Below are 23,271 nucleotides of genomic sequence, written 5' to 3' on the forward strand. Positions count from 1 at the left end.
GAAAGGGGTCTCAGTGATGCATGTGTCAAATATAGTGCAAATGGTGATAAATGTTTTTAGAAGAAACAGACATGTTCCTAGAAGATTTATCGCTATTCATGTAAATGCTTGTTCATACCCGCAGGCTGGTAGATGAGTTTGTATCCAGTGACTGCGGAGGGGGCGGGGTCCCAGGACACCCTGAAGCGAGTGTACCATTCATCAGATACACGCAGGTTTCTGGGGCCGAGCATTCCAACTGCAGCAAACAAGACAGCCGATGCTCAGCTGAATGCACGTTCCTTACATTGCAGTGTGCTCTTCATAGGGTGTGTAGGGTTGCAAGAACTGGTCGTTCTATACCTGTACGTCCATCTCCCTCCAGTTCTCCTCCCGCTCCTTCAGCATACATAGCAGTCACTCTGATATTGTAGGGAGTGTCTGGATCCAGATTCTGAAGAACCACATTGTTCCTGTTCCCTTGAACTGTGGTCTGCAGGTCACATGACAAGGACAAAATTGAAATATTCAAGTTATTTCTTTACTGAATCTAGTCATGTATTATAATTATTTGGATCATTCTGCTAGATGATCACATAATGCTGTGCAATTTTGGGGAAAACAGAAGCAATTTATTAAGATTGAAGAAATAACTGAAAAATTGAACAGTTGGTACAACACAAACTGTTTTTTTAAAGACCCACTCCAATGAAAATTGTGTTTTTAGTTCTTTCAACGTGTTATTTTCTGATGATGGAGAACATACTTGAAGTATGCTCAAAGTTGCAATTTTTTATTCAAATTGTTGTCAATCAGGAGCAGACAAAAATGCATTTTAAAAACAAAAGTTTGTAGAAAATATGCTGGGCGGGCCACAAGCTCCTTGCATTGTTGCTTTGCCCATAAGTCAGTTCAATTTTCTAATGATCCACAGCCACTCTGCAGAAACTATATCCTAGAAAAATACAGTTTTCTTTTATTTTGTTTTAAATTTTGGCTAAAAATAGCATTATAGTAATTAAAAGACCACTGGGGACAGTTATACCATAAAATAAAAGATGATCAGAGTGGGACTTTAAAGATATAATAGGAATAAGAACAAAATAAGGCTTAAAAGTAAATTATAGAAAATCTTTTAAAAGTTCAAATTGAAGTCTTGTTTAGTTTTGACATAAACTTAGAAGTTTTCATGTATCTCTTGTACTACTGCGTTTAAAAAAATAGGAAAAGCAAAATACAAATCTGGTTTAAACTTTCAAAATAAGACTCAGAATAAGACAAGGCAGAATAAAAATTATGCTCACAAATTCCTCGATAGGGTCTCCTGTTGTTGGGGCATAGCTGATGCGGTACTGAAGAACAGGACCGTCAGCGTGTTCCCAGTTAACAGACAGCGTACTGGTGGTGGGATCGTACACACGCATGTTTCTGGGACCACCCCGGGGCACTATATATAACAGAAAAAAAAAGTCAACTCCTATGCCTCTTATGCAAAAAATTTTTTTTAAAAAACAGAAGCTCCTCAGACTGTTTTTCTTTCCACCTGTCTTACTTACAAGTCTTTCCCTGATCGCTGACAGTGGTTCCTTCCCCATCGCTGTACAAGGCAACAACTCCCACATTGTAGGCTGTGTCTGGGACCAGCTGCTGCAGCAGTGCTGTGGTTGTGGTGCCGGGGACCAAAATCTGTTCAGAGACAGCAAACATATCATCTTCCATTAGATTTTGTTACCTAAAAAAACACCAAAGCAGGAAATGTACTGACTACATTTGAGAAATTTAGTTTGTCTTTTATTTTTTTTATCTGACCAGTTTTGATGTAGGACAGCATCAAGAAACTACTTGTAGAGGACTCCAAGTACCAACACCTACTTGTACTTTAAAAACACAAAGTAAAACAGAGGGCAAAACATTCCTTTGAAGTTCAGAGGTGTGGTGGTAAAAAATGGGGGCTTTTCTGCAATCTGTCTTTGTCTGTGGGTTAATTAACCTGACAGAAGGGGGTTAGAGCTCCTCCAGGGTTCTGGCCTGGTGATAACCTCTCTGGAAAAAAAAACAACTAAAATGCTTTGATGGATAAGAAAAAATTAGTTTTTGGGTAGGTGTGAGAGCATCTGTTTGCCTTGTTTTCACTTGCACCTCTCAGATTTTAACCAAACCCTGTCTCTGTGAAAAAAATCCATGAACGCCTGTTGAAAAATGATTGCAAAGCAAGTCAATTGGTCCTACGAACCTCCAGCTTGTGTTAAACTGTGAAGGTGTTAGCCGAAAAAGACCACTGATGTAAATCATTGGCTGTGGATGTGGAAAAGGCTTCAGCCTGCCATAAATGTGCTAACTGAAAGAGAAAAAGGCAAAGGGCACCTCTCTATCATTCCACTGGAAAAGGCTTTACTTTGAAAGGACTCTGATGTTTTTAAAAGACCAGAGAAGAATGTAATGCTTCAATCTTTCTGACAGATGTGGAAGCTGATGGTGTTGCGTTACACGTGTAGATGTGGGCATCCACTGCAAGGCAGCCTTTTCATTAAGTGTCTCAATTTGGTTATTTAGTGGGCTGAAAAGTGTGGAATTTAGTATGAGGTAAATACAAACAAGCTCAAACGCAGATGAACCCCATTGACTCAATATGCTCACAAGACTGCACAAATCAAAGGTAGTTAAAAGCTGCTTCTTCCCTCTATCATGATGGAAACTCACCGACTCCGTTGGCCTCACACCAGTCAAAGGAGCATAGACCACCCTGTACTGCTGGACCGGCCCGGTGGCTGCTTCCCAGCGGACATTCAAAGTGTTAGTTGTGGGGTTGAAAACCTGGATATTCCTAGCAGGACTGCGCTCCACTGCCATGGAGGTTGGGTGTTTAAGGTATAGAAACAGGAGAATAGATAGAGAAGAATAAGTACTCAGTAGAGATAAAGTCCAAACTATTTGCACTTTCAATTGCTCAACAATCATTGTATCCTTGTCTTTGCTTATTAAATCAGGTCCTTTTTAGGGGAAGGGAGATGAAAATATAAAACATATTTCAATCAAAACCTTTGTTTTCTGTTAGTTATCAATAGCCTACCAATAATAATGTAACACTTCATGTTATGACATTGAAAGTAATTAAATGGTCAAGGTGCAATTCTTGAGTGCCTTATATTTTAATTAATTCTGGTTGTGCTTACTGATGTCAAAGTGAATTTGAAAGGATCACGGCGCTCTGTCAAAACGTTTGGTTGGCTGTTATTGTGAATAAGCTAACGTTTTTTAGGTGTCATTATCAAGGTTGGTTGTTAGAACAGTAATGTTTGTTTCAGCAGTATCAGTCTGTTTTTTCACGTGTTACTATCAAGGTTGGGAGTAAGCGAATCTGTTATTGCGGTTAACGCTTTTAATGTGGCTCATGTGTAGATTGGGATAAGTTGTGCCAACAGGCAAGTAGTGCCACCCCTCTTATTTAAAAAACAACGTTTTGTTCTCCTAAGTAAAACTTCTAGGGTTGGGGTAAGTTGTGCCAATGGTACAACCGGAGAATGTCGACAGAAACTATTTTAAAGCCAAGTTTCTAGTGTATGTTCTAAAGAAAACCTGTTGATGGAAAGCCCATTTTTAACATTTAGAGAAAATAATGGAGTCATCCCGAGAGGATGTGCTCAAAAAGCTACCCATACCACACAAACCTGGTGGTACAGCTGGGAGCATTATGTTTTATCCCTTCCAGCATTGACAAATGGGATGTTAAGTAGTTCAGTACCTTTAAATATCTTTAATTAAACCATCCACAACACTTACTTATACATTCATAGGGGAACAAAGGTTCATATGTTCCTGATGCATTGCCAAAAAATTGTGGCCTTTGATGTTTTTGAAACTCTAAATAAACAATAAAGCAATTAATTAAATATATTTTCTATTGATTTATTTTTCCTGCTTATATACAGTATTATCATTTGTGAGATTAAGAATATCTGTTGTTATTCAAATATCAATGGCAAAACGTACCCCATGCCGGGGGCAAGATGTGCCACAAAAAACTTTTTTTGCTTAAGCTATATTTCTCCAAAAGTTTACTTGAGATCCGAGATGATTGTCTCCAGGGATGCACAAGATCATAAAATATACATGCATACTTTACTTTGGGGCATTACAGTAGTTCCCTTGTTTTAGACTCACTTTAAGTAAAAATTGGCACTATCGTGTGGCTAGCGTGTCACAAACAAGTTCAGGAGATACTTAGTTAATAAAGTCTGATTGACTCACTTTTTTCTCGCTTAATGCGTCTTATAGTTCAGTGTGCCTTATCTATGACATAAGTTAGTAAATAGACCATTCATTGACGCTGCACCTATAGTGCAGAAAATACGGTACAATGTGTGCAATCTTCCCCTAAAGCCAAAACAGATGTTTCTAAATTAAGCGCCACACCACAATTTAAGATTAAAGACCCATAGATGAGCAACAAAAACAGAGCGGTCAGAACATAGGGAACACATTTCTCTCTTTAAAATTTCACAGACCAAAGCCTGTTCCCTCAGAGGATGCTTTTAAATGTCAGAAACAATGAACAATAGCAAAATGGCTGTTAGCTTCAATAAACTAGTGCAGGTTCTTTATTAAGTTTAACTAAATGATGAAAAGTTAAAGGATTACCATCTAAAGAGATTTCCAAAACAAGTCAAGGTGTGTTAGCTGATTTATTGTTATTGCTAAAGAAGTTCTGTTAACAGAACTGGGGGGGAAGTGACCTATAGGAGGAGGAGCTGATGCTACAGGAGGTGTATAAGGGCCAACAGTAGCATGGATAGAGCATGACCTTGCCAAGTGAGCTGAGAGCCATAAAAGTCATTATGCTTTCCAGTCATTTTTCAACTCCCCCGTTTCTTTTTCCCAAATGGGGAGCCAAATAATATGTCCCTCCCCTCCATTTTTCCAACTTTTCCATGATCCTGACCGCTGCTCTTCATTCCAGCTTCTAAATGGATGGTGTTACGGTAAAGCCACAAGTGGTGGGGGGCATCACGGTGCCGCCAACTCAGAGGGATTCCTTCCTGTGCAATCATCCCCGCAAAATGCTGACTCATCACCAGCAGAGCTCAGCGGTTCTCTCAACAACCCGTGTTCTTTGTTAGAATTGAAATTAGGCTGAACACTAGCCATTTGAAGTTAGATCCACTCACAATCCATCTGTTTCTGCTCACATCTTCAGTGATAAATTATATTTGATCAGGAAGTTTGGAGGTTTTGGATGAGACCATATGGTTTTATTAAGCGTTTTTGGATGTACAGTAGCACCGACGCGGCAGCTATTGCCACTGAGTTCATGCTGTACTGACATTCATGTGTCTGTACTTTGGGAAAGAAATCCCACAGCTGCTGGGCAGTTTGTCAGAAACCTTTTCAGAACCATTAGGGACTGACAGTATGAATTTGGTCAATTGTTGCTGTGCTCTTCTTACATGTTTTGCCGTTTTCAGACATGGGCTTCCCCTCTCCAGTAGAATAAACAGGAGTCACTGTGACAGTGTAGACAGTGTCCGACTGCAGGTTCTTCAGAACTGCTTTGTAGGTGCTTCCGGAGACCTGAATCTACACAGACGCACAACAAACACAGCAGGTGGGACTTTTATCAGAAGATAAGTTCACTGTATGTTTTAGATGTAAAAAAGGACATTTTGGAAGCAAGAGCTAAAGTACATATGTCCTGCTTACCATCTCCTGCTCTCCTCCAGCTGCAGGAACATAGAAGACCCTATACTGGCGCACATTACCCTCAGCAGGTTCCCAGTTCACATCCAACGTGCTCGTGGTGGGGTTTGTCACACGCAGGTTTCTAACACCACCCAAAGGTTCTTTCAGGGCACAGACAGCAGGATACTGTTACTGCAGTCCCATGTCTCATCTCTGAAGCATTTTATTTAAATATCTTGGTTAATGAGAAGTGCTTCGTACTTACTGGTTTTTCCAAGGCCATTCAGCTCCCTGCTGACTCCATTGGCGTACACCGCCACAACACCGATGGAGTACTCTGTGTCAGGGGTCAGCTTTGGAAGCAGGACTGTGTTTTTCTTGGCTCCAACCATGGTCTAATAGGGGAAAAATGATATCTATTTTTTCAATTTTAGAGGCCATGTCACGCAGTCACTATACATTTTGCACTGGTGAAAATTGGTCATAAGTGAATTTATGTGGAAAAAGTGAGAAAAGTTGTGATCTGTCCGTGAAATTTTCACAGATGTATCACAAATGAACCAAGTTAAAACCATGGAAGCAATATGAATAATCCATGCAAAGAACATGTAAATCATCGTATAACATGAACCGTGTGTGATTGTTGTGCTATTCCTATGCAAATTCCTTTGCGATTCGTAAATCAATTACATAATTTCAATCTGTACGTGATGAAAAAGTTAAGTCCATTAGAAAAACGTGGAACTGATATGGAACGCTATAAATGTGCGTTTGCATCTGGCAAAAAAAATCATGCACAATTGCGTAAGGTTTACGTAATAATTGCATGTGAATTATAATTCTTAACCGACCAAAAATGTTCAAAACCAAATTCACGTAAAGACCCGTCAGCCGGACCCTTTTGACAGATATCTGTGCACATCGACGAATGACAAACGCAAGAAACACTTATGAATTATGTAAATCATGCATGTATCACGAAAGATCGAAATTTAATGTGTTGAAAATGCGCAAAATGTACGTAGTGGCTGTGTGACGTGGCCATAAGAATTTGCTTATTTTTAGTGTGTAGCTTTCAAAAAAGTCTTCTAAAGTCTCCTGTGTGCTGAGAAAAAAGGATTTTCAGATGTTTCTAATGTCCTTTGGTCTGATCTTTCATAATTCAGATAAAACTATTTTACCAGTGAGGAACTCGGCTGTCTGTATTTTAGAAGAGGGACGTTTTGAGCATTTTATTTTTTTACCTGATTTGTTAAATTTGCACTGGCCAAGATAAATCTCTGCTGATGTCTATAGCAGGTGGAGGTCAAGATCCATGGCAAATTTACTATAATGCTTTTGCCTTGCTTGAAACTCCAAGAAAGACATTTCTTCAACATTATGTGACCATGATTAATGATGTTTTTTTTTATTTTTCATCAGAGTTTAGTTATTTACTTTTAGCTTTGCTTTCTCAAGTTTACCAGACCAAATTACTAAAAGCTTTGCCAGCAAACAATGTAAACAGGAGGAAATGCTGTAGTGTTTGTGAACTCATGAGGACAACTTAAATGAGGCATTTCCGAAAAACACACTTGTTGTCCCACACAAGATAATTCAACTCTCTCTGCAGCCGCCAAACTTGCAGAAATCCAGAACTTCTTGGCTGTTTCTGCCTCTAAACTTCCAAATGTCTATCAGCCTTCTCAGATCAGCCATACTAGTAGCACAACTAGAGCAAATGTCATCAAGCAAAATAAAGGGAAGTGTTTAATCATGTGTTAAAATGAAAACTAATGGTTAATCTTCGCCACATCTGCAAAGCTTCTGTTTCTTCGAAAAAATAAAAACATCAGAAGTTGACAAGAAAAAATAATGAACTGAACGTTCAGCTGCTTTCTCGGGTATGCCATCTGGATTTTATTAGATTGGCAAAAAAAACAGCTCAAAGTCAGATTTGTGTGCACACTACCTCTGTGCACTTTTAGTCTTGATCTGTTTGATTACACTGACCTGACCAGATGAGAGCGAGGCATTTTTTAACACACAAACACAAGGACTCGCACACCCTCATGCTGACAGAAGCTCTTCTCCTGCAGCTCTTGGACCTCGAAAAGCATTTTTGTGAATATTTCTCACACTATATCAAAAATGCAACACTTCATAAAAGCTAAATATTGAGGAAAGCTTTTTGGAACGGTTAATCTGAATTTGGTTTGTAGTGCTGCTTGTTCTTCAGTGTCTCTTTTAGTATTAGGTCAGACAGAAATGAAGGGAAAAAACTAACAGAAAATGTACTTTTGTCATTCATTTCAGACTTTTATGTATTCGGTGAAGCAGCCAAAAATAATTACTAGCAAGAGACCTTTTATAACGTCAGAAAATGTTACAAAAAACGAACAAAAACACACATTAATATATCAGAATAATCAAATCTGACTAAACTAAAATGTTGAAATGTTTCTGGCAGAGTGGACATGTATATAAATATGTACTTGCAAAAAGGAAACTTCTTGAGTGAAAAAAAAAAAATCTTGACAAAGTCAAAGCTAAATAACCAAGTTTTATAGATTCCTCAAAATTCCTGAGTTGATTTAGAAAAGTTTTAATAAACTATAACAAATTCCTATAAATTCATAATATTTGTTTTGTTTCTTGGCTCTGACTTACAGTCTGACTCTGGCCTCCAGATGTGGGGACATAAGTGATCCTGTAGTTCTGGACACGACCCAGAGGTGGAGTCCACCTAGCATTCAGGGTGGTGGTGGTCTCATTGAAAACAACCAAATTGGTGGGAGGTGCATTTGGTACTGCAAAGTGCACACAAAAATCACAGTTACAACCAACAATCCTACTCCCTAAGAGTTAAAAGTTAGCATGGACATCCTTAAAAATGTATCTTAAAGTTGCAGTCCTTAATAGGTTTGGTATGCATCCTTTGTTGCATCATAGTTGCAGAGAAATAAGGCTGATTATTTATTGGAAGACTTTTCCACTGATTAGGGGTCACTAAGAGGGACTGCAGCTTTAAAAAGGAAAAGATAATCCTTCAGGATTAAGTCTTTTCTGAAGCATGGATGGAGTTTTCAAAACAGCTATGGGTTGATGAAGATGATGGTGATGATCATGAAAAGGATGATGACAATGATGATGGACTGATAAAAGCATGGAGAGGTGCAAAGAGCTGATGGCTGGATGAACAGACAAGGATGGGAGTCTGTTTTTCGCGGCATGCATGGAGGTGATCCGTCTTCCCCCAGTTCACTTGACAGAGGAAAAACAAAGTCGCACCATTTCCCGGGAGAAATGGCGGAAACAACAACACATGCGTTTGGTGAGTACATAAAGCTTCCTTTTGCTTTACCACACAGTACTTACTCGGTCTACCATCTGACTTGGACACTACAGGAGCAAAAATAGAGAAGTATAGCCTTGACTAAACATTTTAATCATCTTTTTTCCAAATTAATAAATACCTTGGGTAAACCTTTGATAAATGCCTTGGTTAAACTCACAGAAATTTATACTAGCAGTAAAGTGGAAATGCTTCAGTTGCTATATAGGTGTGCGTCTTACATGTCCTCTCAGTGCCCAGCAGGTCTTCACTCTCTGATTCATCTGGATAGATTGCAGTGACAGACACGTCATAGGGCGTATCTGGATCCAGATTCTCCAGAACAAAGGTTGTCTCCTCCTCACTCAGAATTTCCTCCTAATGAGAGAAAAAAGATAACACAAATAATCAGCAATGAAAGCCTTAAGCTAACTGCACATAGAGCACATAGTTTATTTTTCTATCTTTCACATTGTGAAACACCTGCATAGATAGTCAAATGAATGAATTGTCTCCAACGGGCAGTTTTCTCTTACGCCTTCATTGATGGTCTCTCCCTTCCTTCTCCATGCAATTCGATACATAGCCACATCGGGGGCCCCGTGCTCCCAGGTGGCCCTGAAGCTGGTCTGTGTAATTTCTGAGAATCGTAGGTTCTTTGGTGCTGGAACCACATCTAAGAAAAAGGAAAAGAGTTTCTTTCACGTCTAAGATCAGACAAAATAAAGGCGGGGCTCTGATCGCATTCGAATGTACCGGTGATTCCGCTTCCCAGCATCGCCTGTCCACGTCCTTCATCGTAAACCGGAGTTACAGTTAAACTGTACTCAGTCTGTGAGATGAGGTTCTCCAGGAGTTTGGTGGTAATCCTTCCCCCAACCTCCAGCTGTAGAACAACCAGGCAAACTGTTTTATTACCCTCCATACATTTTCTTAATCCGCTATATCCCTTATGGGGTCACTGGGTTGCCAGAGCCTGTCCCGGCTACCGTTGGGCTGAGGCGGGGTACACCCTGGAAAGGTCGCCAGTTTTTTCAAAACAAAAGCATATGAATTTTGAGGTTTGTTTCAAACTTTTGTTTTTTCAACATGTATTTTTGCGTATTATTCCCAGAAGCAGCTGTAACAGTTACCAGTAGGCTCAATGTTGTCCGAACTGATGCTACCTTTGCTTCTTACGATCACAAAATCCAAATGTCACTGGCCTCCGTTACAAACATTCTCATCAACGTTCACATATGTTTTTTCCACCCTTGCAGCTTTGAGGATCCCCCTTCCACCAGATTTATGACTGAGGATGTAGCAAAATGCAGACCACACATTTTCCGCTCCAACCCAAGAACTCCCATGGGGGGGCACAAATAATTTACTCGGGAAAAGGACTGCCCAAAAAAATTGTGTTCGGAGTTTTCATAATCTTTTCAGTGGACCTCGGAACATTCCACAATCTCCATCCAACCAGCTGCAATCTCCATTATGTGGTCTGAGACTGCATCAGTCAAAATAGCTGTATAAATTCATCACCATCAAAATTAATGTGCATATAAATGTTAAAAAAGAAAAAAAGGCTTTGGACGTCTTGCTTGACAACTTTGTCAGGAAAAATAGGGATCCTTAAGGATCATTCCCATCAAATAATGTTTGCTTCTCTTTAGGCAATCCGACAGGAAGAAAACTGTGACACATTAAGCAAAAAGCTTACTTCTTTAGTTTCACCGTCCTCGGGAGTGTAGGTGATAATGTACTTGCGAACTGCACCGGGAGCAGCATCCCAGTAGAGCACCATGGTGCTGTGGGTGACATCCCGAACATTCAGCTCTCCTGCAGGTGGCATTGGCACTAAAGATGATACAATGCCACTGAATTAGTTTCTTACACATTGGGATTGCTAAAATATAGCACTGTTTAAAAAACGGGATTATTTCTGACATACAGGTGACTCCCTGCCGGAGGAGTGCTTCACTGGCTGATAGTCCATAGAGGGCGTAGAGGGACAGCGAGTAAGCTGTGTTGGGCGTAAGCTTCACCAGCTGGACGTCCGTTGTACCCGCTGCCACTCTCATCTGAAAGTCAATCAAACAAGGTCAGAGAGGAAAAACAAGCTCCTCTGCAACAAACAAACCGAAGCACGAGATCTCGGCTGAAGCACATCTGCTGAATCTGCTTTTGACACACTGGATTTGACACTTCATCAACAAAACCATGATGATCTCTCTGCAGCTTGAGCTCATGGTTCATGCACCCCTTTGGGATTTAATAACTGCAGAATAGTCAGCAAAACACCAGTGGTTTCATATAACGACATTTTAAGGAATGACATCTGCATTTAAACAAAATATACTGAGCTTGGTCACTTCTGGAGTTGTGCAACTGCATCTGGATTTGAGCTCCATTTGCCATGACCAGTCCTTTCGATACAAAATGTTGAGATGTCCACACCTAAACTTCTGTGTTGAAAGTAAGCGTCTTACCTCCTGTTCAACAGTGGGCTGAGTGGCATTGGTGGCACGGTACGTCAGCAGGTACCCCGTGGCTCCCTGCACCGCCTTCCATCTCGCCCTCATGGTGGTCATCTGCTCGTCATAAACGCTCATCTCTCTCACAGCACTCAGAGGCACTGCAAAACCACAAGCTCATATCAGGAAGTACCAATGTTTGCTGTTTAAGTTTGCAAATATGTTTAAAAAACATTATTATACAACACAGCAGAGTTGAGCTCTTAAAACGGGAGCAGAAGGAGAGTTGCGTAAATTCCTTTTGAATTTGCATCCAGTTTTCTCCTGACAAACTATTTTGGGCTGGCTGTGCTACTTTTGAACATTGCATTAATGCAGACCACACAGGAATCAAAAAGTCTTCAGTATATTTAATCCTTGCAACTCAGCCAAAAAGTCTCACCCATGAAGTTTGACTCGAACATAAACTCCAATAAAAACGACAGCTTAAAGTTCACGAGAGTGGGAGAAACTGAAATTCCTGCTCTTTGCCAGTGACATTTGACTGCATTTTAAAGTCTTTTAAGTGCAGCTCAAATGCATTCTTGTAGTTTTTGGAGCTCCGCAGACTGACAAGGATGTGGATTTACTGCTTTTGAAATACAGAGATTTCATATGGCTGTGATTTGTCTCTGTAACCAATTTGGTAGACATGCAACTTACAGTTTGTAAAACACTTCAACAACATCATTGTCACTAATTATGGTGGGACAATCATTTGCTCTTTTTGCAAGCAAAAATTGTGTTTTTATAAGGCTCTAGAGGTCAAAATTATTTCTTTCTTTTACATTTCTATGTTACCTGCTTACAGCACCTACTGTTTTCCATATTACGCAAAATTGCGTAATTTGCTATCCGTTCATCCATACACACAAACGTTCATTTCAAGTCTACAAGTACAACACATTGTGCTTCTTTTTCTATATATAATAACCAACAAACAGTTCTGCCATAAAAAAACAATGATTGTGTGACAGACCTGGACATGTGATCCACTAAGCTTTGGTTTAGCCCAAAATTCTGACTTTAAAACACTTACGTGTGGTCTCTGTTCCTTTCAGAGGCTCACTGCTTTCCTCTCCAATCACTGAGTAAACGTTGACCAGGTACTTTGTGAGAGGATCGAGTCCCCGGAGGACCACGGTGGTCACAGTCCCATCCACAAGCACCTGGGAAAAAAGTGCAGACTCAGGTATTTCTTGCCGGAGAAGTTAAAGTGCAGATTTTCCCTCTATTGTGATGGTGCTACACTGATTTATTAACGATTGTGTGTATGGCATCAGTTTTATAGGAGAAGATAGATTGAACTATTTCATAAAGCGTTTCAGCTTCAACTAAAAGGTTATCCATTTAAATATATAAACATGTTCATGCATTCCTAGAGTCATAAAAAATAAAAAATGATCACCTAAAATTCTAAGAATTTGATAAAACTACAAGAAATCAACAAAATCATGACACTGTTCGACACATTATTAAGCAAAGACCTTCTTAGTCGGTAGTGTTCCTTTTTCTGCTCTTTTATTCGTAAAACTGAATTTTTGTTGCTTTGAGAGCACTAAAACAGATGCCATCAAAGAAGGTGACAGTATTAGCAGGAAGTTTATCAAAAACTTTGAGCTTGTATTAACAAAGATGCCATTTACAGATAAGACAGGAATGACTAATACATCAGATGCCCACACAGCTGAATGTTTGTTCAGGCACAGAAGCGTATGGGTGGTCTACCTCTTGAGGGGCTCCTGATACAGTCATGTACTCCACGCGGTACTTCTCCACCGGGCCCTCAGGGCCGGTCCAGGTGGCTCGGAAAGACTGGTGAGTCACCTCAGATGTCACCAGATTAGTGGGTGAACCTGGAGTATTATCTGTTCAGAAGAAACCAGAAGAACTTCAGTTCTCCTTCAGTAAGATTTTTTTTTAATGTTTACTACAACTTATTTATGAGAATGTTAGATCATTTTTCTCATAGAGAAACACTGGAAAGAGCAAAACAAAAAAAATGTACAAGTACGTTGCCTAGGTAAATCGAGTCTAAAGTGGTCAGCTGATTACTTGTATAGCCTGTATGACGACATCATTTTGAGCATGTTTTTAATTTTATAAAGAAGTATCTTATGTCTTATTAGATTGTGATTGAAACATAATAAAGTTTAATTAATTTACAGCAGAATTAAATGTTATTTTCCAAGACTGACATGTAGCTGCAGTGTTACATATCTTATCAAACCCCTCCCCAAAAGTAAAAGGGTTTAGACCAGGCATGTCCAAAGTCCGGCCCATAGGCCAAATGCAGCTGGCATCAACATTTTCACTGTGACACTGTCTAGTTCATTTCTAAAATGTAAACAGTAAATAAAAAAAGAAACACTGACAATGTGGGCCACCGCTTTTAGAATATGTGGAATTTGGCTTTTTTTGTTTTTTTGTGAAATACAATACAACCGTCTGCCAAATTTGCCAAGAAACTGTAACTTTTTTCAAGGACTTCATTGTCTAGAGGCACTACCGGACAAGACATGCTAGGTACGACAAGCTAACTGGTAATGGACAATGCCAAAATCTACAAATGATCAAACTTACAGTAATTTTGGTAAAATCTTATTTTTATGTCTTTGTGTTCTTTGTGAAGAAATAAAAAGTAAGCCATTGCAATCAAAATTTCATTAAAAAGTTCATTTGACTTTTTTTTATTAAAATAGTTAATTTAATGCTTGGCTGACCACAACTGGCCCTCTTAGCAAAAAAGTTTGGAAACCCCTGATTCAGACCTTCAGTTCCCACTTCTGTGGTCCAGCCACATTTGTTTTTATTCAACCGATACCAAACAACACCCTGATCCAAACTCCTACATACCTGATCCGGTGACGCTGTTACAGAGGTTGTCAGACAGAGTGTCCACGATGTCCAGCAGGAAGGAGAAGTCAGCCACGTTATACATGTGAATCTCATCGGGATCACTAGCAATGGCCCTCAACTCATTTTCATCAGCGTTCTTCACACCTAAAGTTGTTTAATGAATTTTAATCATCAATTCTATAGGCTTGAATATGGATTCAATCGTAATGAATCATCGATTGCTTACCAATGGCGTAAAGCTCAATGCCCGCATCACGCAAGCTCTGAGAGCTGGCGATGATTTCATCCTGTGATTTGCCATCAGTGATCAAAACACCAATCTTACGAGCTCCGGGCCGCATGCCGACACTCTCCTGGAAATTGTTCTGGAGGATATAGTACAAAGCCAGACCTGCAATGAAAGTATCAAAGTCCATTCCTCTTCTGCAAATTCAGCAGATGCATAAAGTATCGGACTTATGTGAGTATCAGTGGAATCTCTGACCTGTCATGGTGTTTCCTCCCTTGTAGGGAAGCTTAGCTACAGCTTCCAGAAGAGACTCTCGGGTTTGGTGAGCATTCAGGTGCCATTCTGTCTTTGGGTCTCCACTATACTGAGCAAGTCCTGAAAAATGGCACAAATTCATCATAATTACACCTTGAATCATTTTATTTGTCTGTAATGGACAGGAATTTTTTTTATTTTTTTTACTTATTTTTGGAAATACCCACCAATCTGAACCCGATCAGGACCAATGTCAAAGACTCCCACCATGCGTGCAATGAAGGACCTAATAGTCTTGAAGTTAAGACGTCCAATACTCCAAGAGCCATCGACCAGCAGCACGATGTCTGCCTGTGCTTTGGTCTTGCACGACATTTCTGACAACACATATGGTTCTGAGTCAGCTTTCAAACATGTGAAACTCTACAACTGTGCACACAAAACCATCTGTGAAGGAACATGATCAGAAAAGAGGTAATAGAAGAAAAATGCAAGAGGCATGGAAATATGAAAAGACAAGTGAACGATGACAAATTTCATATAGAAGACTTTCACAGAACCTAATAAACATCTTCACAAACGTTCTGACTACAGTTTCATATTTTCACATTCATTCCATGTCAGCTGCCTTTGATTTCCAAGTTGTTATAATCATAGTCTTCTTTCTTTCAGCATGTCGAGGCTGCCTTTCTCCCAGTTGTTCCTCCATCCACCTGCGAGTCCCAGGCCAAATACACATATCAAAGACTTCCACTGTAGATTTCTGTGGCCTCTGAAGCAGCAAAGTAACATTTACATCCTGCTCTGTGTGATGACAAGGTAGACCTCCGATCCTCGGAACATAAAAGGAGGCCTGCAGATGTGTAGAATCGACAGGCAGATGTTGCACTAAGTATCAGTTCCCCTGCAGGTGAAAACCGGTTACTTTCTAAACAGTTATGTTTGATTTACGGGCCATTTTGCTCAGCTGAAAAACCTGCAGAAGTAAACAAATATAGTTGCAACATATGTACACTGTAACAAATGGTTTCACCAAAAGAAAAAAAAACATATATATATATATATATATAACCACACTTAACCACAAGAATTGTTTTTTTATTGTTTTACAACACTAAATATTTGAAGTATATTAAGGTTGTGCCTTGAGTTAAATATCTACCTTTGACTGCCTTTTTCAATCGTGTAGCAACAAAGTGTTCACCGTATTTTTCGTATTATAAGGCGAACTTAAAAGCCTAAATTTTTTTTAGTAAATAACAATTCACCTTTTAGCATGGAACACCTCATATATGGATTAATTCTGGTTGTGCTTACTTATGTCGAAGCAATTTTGAGAGGCACATGATGCTCTGTCAAAATGTCTGTTTTTTTAACAAGTTGTAAACAAGGTTGGGTCTTATCGGCTATGTCCAAATTCCCTCGCTAACTACCAAAATACTGTATAGTGTTGGACTACCTAGTGCCCTGGATTTTAAAAGCAATTCGGACACCATGCTCACTACTTCTTTTTTTTTTAAGGTAAATTTCTCGAAGTGAAAACCTAATAAATATGAACCTTTTACAAAGATTGTTGATGACTCGTCTGTGTTCTAAAGATGAAAACTTGAATGGTTCATAAAAAAAAAATGCATTTTTTTCACATGAAAAATGAATCATACGTAATGCACTGTGGGTTATTTTTTAGCCGATCTAGTGAGCATAGATGCCCTGGATTTTCACAGAGACTTCTGGGAAATTTCAAGGGCACTGGATTTTGGAATTAATGGATACAGGGTGTTCAAATTCCCTCCCAACTCCCTAACTACTATGAAAAACTACAAAGTCCGGGACTATGCGGAGTTCAGACACATGCTTACGTATTTTTCTTTTAACGGCAGGTATGTCGTCACTAATTTCACAGAGTAAAAGCCTAATAATTACAGTCATTGTACAAAGACTATTACTGATTCCATTGTGTTCTGATGATAAAAACGTAGTTGGTTTATAAAAGAAATACATTAAAATACTTTTTGTTTTTTACAAAGATTGTTTAGATGTAATGCATTGTGGTCTATATTCACCTGTCTACTGAGCAACAATGCACATTAGTTTTTAGCAGAGACCTGCCAAACGTACTATATAGTCACTATGTAATGAGTAGTAAAGGTAGTCACAGTAACGTGTTTCAGTGCCATCAGTCTGTTTTTTCATGTGCTGCAAACAAGGTTGGGAGTTGCGGATATTGTGAAACGCGAGCGCAGCTAACGAGAAGTGTATTACAAACAAGAGTTAGAATAACTATGAACTCATTTAATAAAGTCTGACTGACAGACCTATCTCTGACTTGTCTAATGGGTCTTATAGTTCAGTGTGCTTTATATATGACATAAATTCGATATTAGACTATTCATTGACAGTGCACCTATAATCTGGCGCATCATATAGTGCGTTAAATAAGACAACTATGGCTAAAAGGTATGCAGCCTGTTTTAAGAAGACATGTTTTGTACCACAGGCAGATAGGAACTTGCTTACACACAAGGTGCAGATCATGGTGTCAGCCATACTAAATAATGTAAATCGCCCCCTCGAGCACTTTCAAATATTAAATTGACTACATCCTGTCAAAAAAAGATGAGGGATTATATTATTTACTCTACAAGTATAAGTTTATTTATATTGTGCCCTTGGTTATTTCATTTTAAAGGCTTTTTAAAGAAGAACATGAAGAGGAATGTATCTTTCTGTAAACATTTTAAGCATAATTTAGTCCCACTTTTATTACAAGGTCAATGCCATGTTTCTTTATGTGGATTCTGATTCACATTTTATCCCACTTCGACTAAAATGTTTGTGCTTCTGGCTATCTAACAGCTAAATACTGCAGAACATACAGATGCTGATGTAAATTACTTCTCCTGTCAAAACTTACAGAACTTACTAATTACAGTAAAGGCAGGCCTTCACTCAGAGTTTCATTTTACTTTGAAGGGCTTAGGGAGTTATGTCCACAGTTGGGCTCCTTATAAGGACTCAGCAGTAACGCTGACCTTAACAGGTCCTTCCTCCAAACATACAACATTTTTCTCCTCTCAAACTTGGTTCCTGTCACACTTCGACTCAGGGGTAGTATAACTTTGTACAACTGCGAACAGATTAAACTTGCTTGACTTGTATCCATGCAAGCTGTACATGGACTGGAAGCACAATGTGAAAGACGATATTTGGGACCGCCATTACATCAGTGATTGTGTTAAACAAGTAGCTCTTAGGAAAGGTGTTTGGAAAATATCTTTGTGTTTATAGGGCAGTAGATTGGAGAGCGTTTTCCATAAAAAATTTACGTGCTGTTTGACTTTTGTTGCTGAGAGACGACACACACTAGAGACACTTTGCTTTAGAGATGGTGACAGACAGAAACAAGATGTTTAAGATCACTTCATGTCTACATGGCCATTACAAACACCATTTTTTCTTTATGGATTATATTTGTAAAGTTGCCTTGTACAATATAATACTGTGTAACTTTACTTGGTACATCAACAGGCGAGGAATCGGGATCATCAGAGTAAGTAGTGTTTTCCTCTCCAGCCAGAGGCATACTCTCCCCACCGTCAAACATGCCAAACACACTCACTGTGTATTTGGTACCAGCTCTGGAGACAAGAAACACATTATTCAACTTAAAACACACAAGTTAAAAATCACAAGATTCTGAGTATTTAGTCAGAAACCAGTTTCAATACCCACCTGAGCTCCTCTAGCACCACTGTGTTGTCATGGGGACTAACTAAAAGTTCTCTTAGATCAATGTCATCTTCAGCTGGATGGAAAGAAACTTTATAGCCCTTAACGTCCCCTGGAGCATGGTCCCAGGTCACTCTGAAACTGGTCTTGGTGGGCTCTGAAGTCTGGAGATTCCTTGGACCTTTATAGGGTGTCACTGAAAAGTGAAGATGTGCACCAAGTGACTCAAAGGGAACTTTCAAAGTAATGTTTAGCTCTGTAGGATGAGTGATTTACAAAGGGGATGCAATTGGATCACATTTTTTTGTTAAGCCTGGCAACAGAAAATGCAACATTCGTGGTGTACGTACATGTTGTTCCTTCTCCTTGCCTTATTTTGCCTTCTCCGAAACGGTACACTGGTACAACTGTGATGTCATAGGTGGTCAGGGAAGTAAGTCGCCTCAACACTGTAGATGTGTTGCCACCAGGTACTTTGGCGGCCAGCTGGCGCCCTCCTGACTGCGGCTTGTAAGTAACGCGGTAGTTGAGTACATTTCCAGGTGCAGGTTGCCAAGTAACTTTCATGCTCTTCTCCGTCTCATCAGAGACAACAATTACTCTACCATTGGCTGAGACTGCAAAGAAACAAAAAAAACATCATGAAGAGAAATAATTACATGAATATATGGTCCAAAGGAAAATGTAGGCTTTGTGAATCTGTGCCAAAAATGCATTGAAACACACCACTTTCCAACCAACCTTTGGAAACATATGCAATATGGTATTCCGTTGGCGAGTAACCTAAACAGTAATGTGCCAAGCAACCTCAAGGCCTTTCATCTGGCTTTCTGCTCAGTTTCCACATGGAAGTGAAGACAAGTCCTCTCCAGAATTTCAGATTTCAAAAAGTATACATTAAATAGGCCAAAATTTGCATGATTGATCGTGTTTAGTTGGTGGTTTTGGGCATGGAGCTTAGCTTTCTCAAGCTATCCCACAATTCCAATTTTGTCATCAGTGTCTATAAATATTTGTACCACTGTAGCCAGTAGTTCTGCTTGACAAAAAGCCCTTTGAGAACTCAATATGTTTTGCTTTTATCAGAAATGACTGTCTTTGAGGTTCAGTTTATTATAATCTTTGTTAAAGAGGCCATTGTAACTCCAGAAGTTTAACATCCCCATTTCCATGTCTTCCATTGCTTTCTGTCTGTGAACCTGGCAAATAAACACTATTCCTATCCACAAATATAATAACATTTTTAAAAGAGTTTGGAGAAGTTTGCTCTCTCTGTGTTAAATTGTTATGTGTGATTCTTAGGGCTTTAGAAGGTAGTGTGTTGAAATAGGTCATGATAGATTAAAAGACAGAGGAGTGTATCCAAGTTTTCCGATGTCTCCAAACAAGCTCAGGAAAATATTCTAAACTTCAGAGGGAGGACTTTTATTAACGGAAAAAAAGTCTTACACATCCAAGCCTGCCGTGTGCAGCCCAAAGAGCTCTGGGATTTATGAAAAACACAAGAAAAAGGAGCTGAAGAGATTGGATCAAAGGAAGCAAGAAGATTTTAAACTGTTAAAAATGTCTGTATGGTTGTACTTATCAACATTGATGATTGGCAGATTATGTAAACACTAATGATGTAAGAAAAAAAATCCTTTTTGCACATTCCAGTCCATCTGATAGACATTCTCCCTCCAACTGATAAAAGTTTCCACAAAATGAAGTTTTCTCATAGTGGCTAACTTTGCAGAATACATAAAAAAATGCACTTGTGAGACTTACTATCCGTGGTTTCTTCCCCAACCAATGGCTGGCCTTCTCCATGGCCATAGCGGGCGAACACAGACACTTGGTAACGTGTCTCTGGGGTGAGACCATCCAAATCTGCCGTAGTGGTGTCTCCTGCTACAGTTTTCTCTCCAGTCTCCTCGCTGAACATTGACTTCCACTTGATTCGGTATTGACGGACATTACCGGGAGCAGCAGTCCAAGACACGGCAAAACTGGTGTCAGTGACGTCTCTGGTCTCCAAGTCTCTAGGTGAGCCAAGCTCTGAGAAATGAAGACAAAAAAGCGGATAAAGTTGAATGTAACAGGCATGAAAAAATTAGGAACTTAAAGTTTATTGAGCTATTATAAATGAATGATGAACTTCATCATATCACTTACATTTGCAAGTGTGTAAAAAACAACTGTGTAAAATTTCAAAGTTTAAGGCTTCGTAACATGAAATGTTTTCAGTGATGGCTTTTTTAAGCTAATAAATATTTTTAATGTAGACATATGGAATTGCACGGAAGTGAGCTAGACACAAAATGGGCATTGGGAACAATTCCAGCCATAAACCACAAAGCGTCTCTTAACTGTCTCCGCTTTAACCCCTTTAGGATGTCCTTAAGCAACTCGATTTTCTGCTGGATTTCTGGAAAAATCTGCAAAACTAATCCCACATCCCATATGCTCAGCACCTCTTCGGGCAGCGCTTCAAGTTTCCAGTAAAGCCAGATCCAGAAAAGTATGTTTTCTGCAGTTGCAGATGTTGCGCTCTCGTCTCCTTGACTTACTTTTCCTGAGGGACGGTTATGAAAGAAAAAAACATGGAAATGCAGAGCCAGGGATTTAGTGGTGGAGCCTGAGATGGGCCGCCAGCATATGTTTGGCTAAGAGGGAAGCCCTCCGTGAGGTGTCCTCTACGTTCACCACAGAAAGATGGATGGACTGCTGCTGAAAGTACTCCCACTCAACCTCATTCAAGCCCCTAAACCTTGACACTGCTGCAGCTTATGACAACATAATTACATTATTATCACAGACAAAGCACTGCAGCCGTGTGATCTCACACAGACCTAATTTATCACATTTAACCTAATAAAAAAATTTAAAGAAAAAGCAGCTGAAAAGCTGACAAAGTATAAGTGTGTGACAAATATAGTGGAGGGAAAAAACTTATTTAGCAAGCTCTGCTTCTGCAAGTTGTCCACCCTTCAAAAAAATCTAATTTGAAAGACAGAATGTCATAAAGATTTCAGGAGATCAGACAGAATTATGTTTTTAAAGATTTACTTTTGTACAATTATGCAGAAAATAAGTATTTAGTCAATTTGAATGGTGTATACTTTCCTGTATTTAGCGCTTTACTACCTTCTTAGAAGGCCCAAAGCGCTGTACAGTCACAGTCCCATTCACCCATGCACACACACATTCACACACTGATGGGGGTCCTGCTACAGAACACTGGTGCAAAACTAGAACCACCTGGATCAATGTGGGGTTCAGTGTCTTGCACACTTCGACACATGGATGTGCAGAGCAGGAATCTGAACCTGCGATATTCCAATCAGAGGTGGACCACTCTACCCTTGCACCATGGCCGTCCCAGTTAAAAAAGTTCACCGCAACACTTTGTATTGTTCCCCTGCTCGTCAATGATACAGGTCAAAGTTCCGCTGTAGGTTTACACAAAGTTTAAACACACCGTAACTGCTATTTTGGTCCTTTCTGCCATGCAAAACTTCTTTAGAGCTTGGATTTTTATGTGGCTGTTGTTGAGCAGCCCGCACTTTCAATTCCCTTCACAGATACCCTATTGGATTGAGGTTCAAAGACTGGCTAGGCCTCTACAGAATCTTAAATGGATTTTTAAGTAGCTCCTTCTTTGTTGCCGGGGAAATTGGTTTGGCATCTGCAAATGTTCAAACCTCAACATTCTCACTGATGGAAGAAAGTTCTTGTCCAGACTCTCACCATACATGACTCCATTCATCATTTCCGTCATGTCCCCTTTGCAGAAAATTATCCCCAAAGCACGATGTTTCCACCTCCATGCTTTCACAGTGGGTATGGTGTTCTATGGATGCAGCTCGCCATTATTCTCCCTCCAAACAAAGTGAGTGACATTTATACCAAAGTACTCTATATTGGTCTCATCTGACCACATGACATGACATGACATTTTCCCAGTCTATCCTGGATCATCCATCCAGTCTCTGGAAAACTAACGTGTTGCTATAGTAACCTTTACTACTGTGGTCCAAGCTCTTTTAAAGATAAAGTCTATCAGGTCCCTCATGTAGTTCTGGACTGTTTCTTCACCATTTGCATGATCATATGTGCCCCATCAGGTGAGATCTTTCATGGACCTGCACGTGGGTAAGAGTGTCAGTGACCTTGTATTATTCAACTTTCTATGAATTTATCCCTGGTGTCCTAAGACAGCTCTTTGGGCTCTGTTGTGGTAGAGTGGTTGCAGTTTGACTGTTTAAGGGAGTGGACAGCTGTCTTTTATACTGTTGACCAGTTCAAAAAAGGAGCTTTTAACACAGTTAAACAGTGGAGGATAGAACAGCATCTTAAAGAAGAAGTACCGGTCTACGAGGGACAGAATTCTTGCATGTTTGCGGGAAATAAATATTTATTTGCAGCACCATTGTGCAAATGAATTCCTTAAAATCCAACATTGGGCTTTCATAGATTTCTTTAACATTCTTTCTAATAGTTGAAGTGTAACTATGATGAATATTACAGACCTCTCTCAGACCTCTCTTTAAGTGCAGAATTTGACAAATCCTTTTTTGAACACTGAAAAATGCCCTCAATTCATGCATTTGATGAAGCTCATCTAAACAGAAGTCAAAGCAGCAGAAGGGCAGACTGCTTCAAAAGAGTTAAAGCCTTCTACAAAGATAACCACAAACAAAGAGCTCCAGATTTTAGTGGGCTTACAAGTAAACACATTTTTCCATCACAAAATC

General features: G+C 39.6%; 1 protein-coding gene across 3 annotated transcripts in view; it reads right to left on the reverse strand.

Annotated features, from left to right (window-relative positions):
- col12a1 (collagen type XII alpha 1 chain) overlaps positions 1–23,271 on the reverse strand; it is a 57,093-nt gene that overhangs the window by 20,339 nt on the left and 13,483 nt on the right. For 2 of the 3 annotated variants that reach the window (XM_011490502.3, XM_011490504.3), the window contains exons 14-39: positions 20,303–20,572; positions 18,886–19,152; positions 18,539–18,731; positions 18,320–18,444; positions 15,034–15,183; positions 14,807–14,926; positions 14,549–14,713; positions 14,320–14,466; positions 13,192–13,331; positions 12,503–12,632; positions 11,440–11,585; positions 10,902–11,031; positions 10,671–10,807; positions 9,725–9,854; positions 9,505–9,644; positions 9,211–9,346; positions 9,013–9,036; positions 8,305–8,444; positions 5,921–6,050; positions 5,677–5,816; positions 5,424–5,553; positions 2,680–2,822; positions 1,536–1,665; positions 1,284–1,426; positions 343–472; positions 119–238 (exon numbers count right to left, since the gene is read on the reverse strand). In XM_011490502.3, the coding sequence (XP_011488804.1) occupies positions 119–238; positions 343–472; positions 1,284–1,426; positions 1,536–1,665; positions 2,680–2,822; positions 5,424–5,553; positions 5,677–5,816; positions 5,921–6,050; positions 8,305–8,444; positions 9,013–9,036; positions 9,211–9,346; positions 9,505–9,644; positions 9,725–9,854; positions 10,671–10,807; positions 10,902–11,031; positions 11,440–11,585; positions 12,503–12,632; positions 13,192–13,331; positions 14,320–14,466; positions 14,549–14,713; positions 14,807–14,926; positions 15,034–15,183; positions 18,320–18,444; positions 18,539–18,731; positions 18,886–19,152; positions 20,303–20,572 (3,756 nt within the window). The remainder of the gene's footprint in view (positions 1–118; positions 239–342; positions 473–1,283; positions 1,427–1,535; positions 1,666–2,679; positions 2,823–5,423; positions 5,554–5,676; positions 5,817–5,920; positions 6,051–8,304; positions 8,445–9,012; positions 9,037–9,210; positions 9,347–9,504; positions 9,645–9,724; positions 9,855–10,670; positions 10,808–10,901; positions 11,032–11,439; positions 11,586–12,502; positions 12,633–13,191; positions 13,332–14,319; positions 14,467–14,548; positions 14,714–14,806; positions 14,927–15,033; positions 15,184–18,319; positions 18,445–18,538; positions 18,732–18,885; positions 19,153–20,302; positions 20,573–23,271) is intronic. The other variant, XM_011490503.3, reaches the window with a different exon arrangement.

Source organism: Oryzias latipes, chromosome 22, assembly GCF_002234675.1.
Source record: "Oryzias latipes chromosome 22, ASM223467v1".
Taxonomy (NCBI): domain Eukaryota; kingdom Metazoa; phylum Chordata; class Actinopteri; order Beloniformes; family Adrianichthyidae; genus Oryzias; species Oryzias latipes.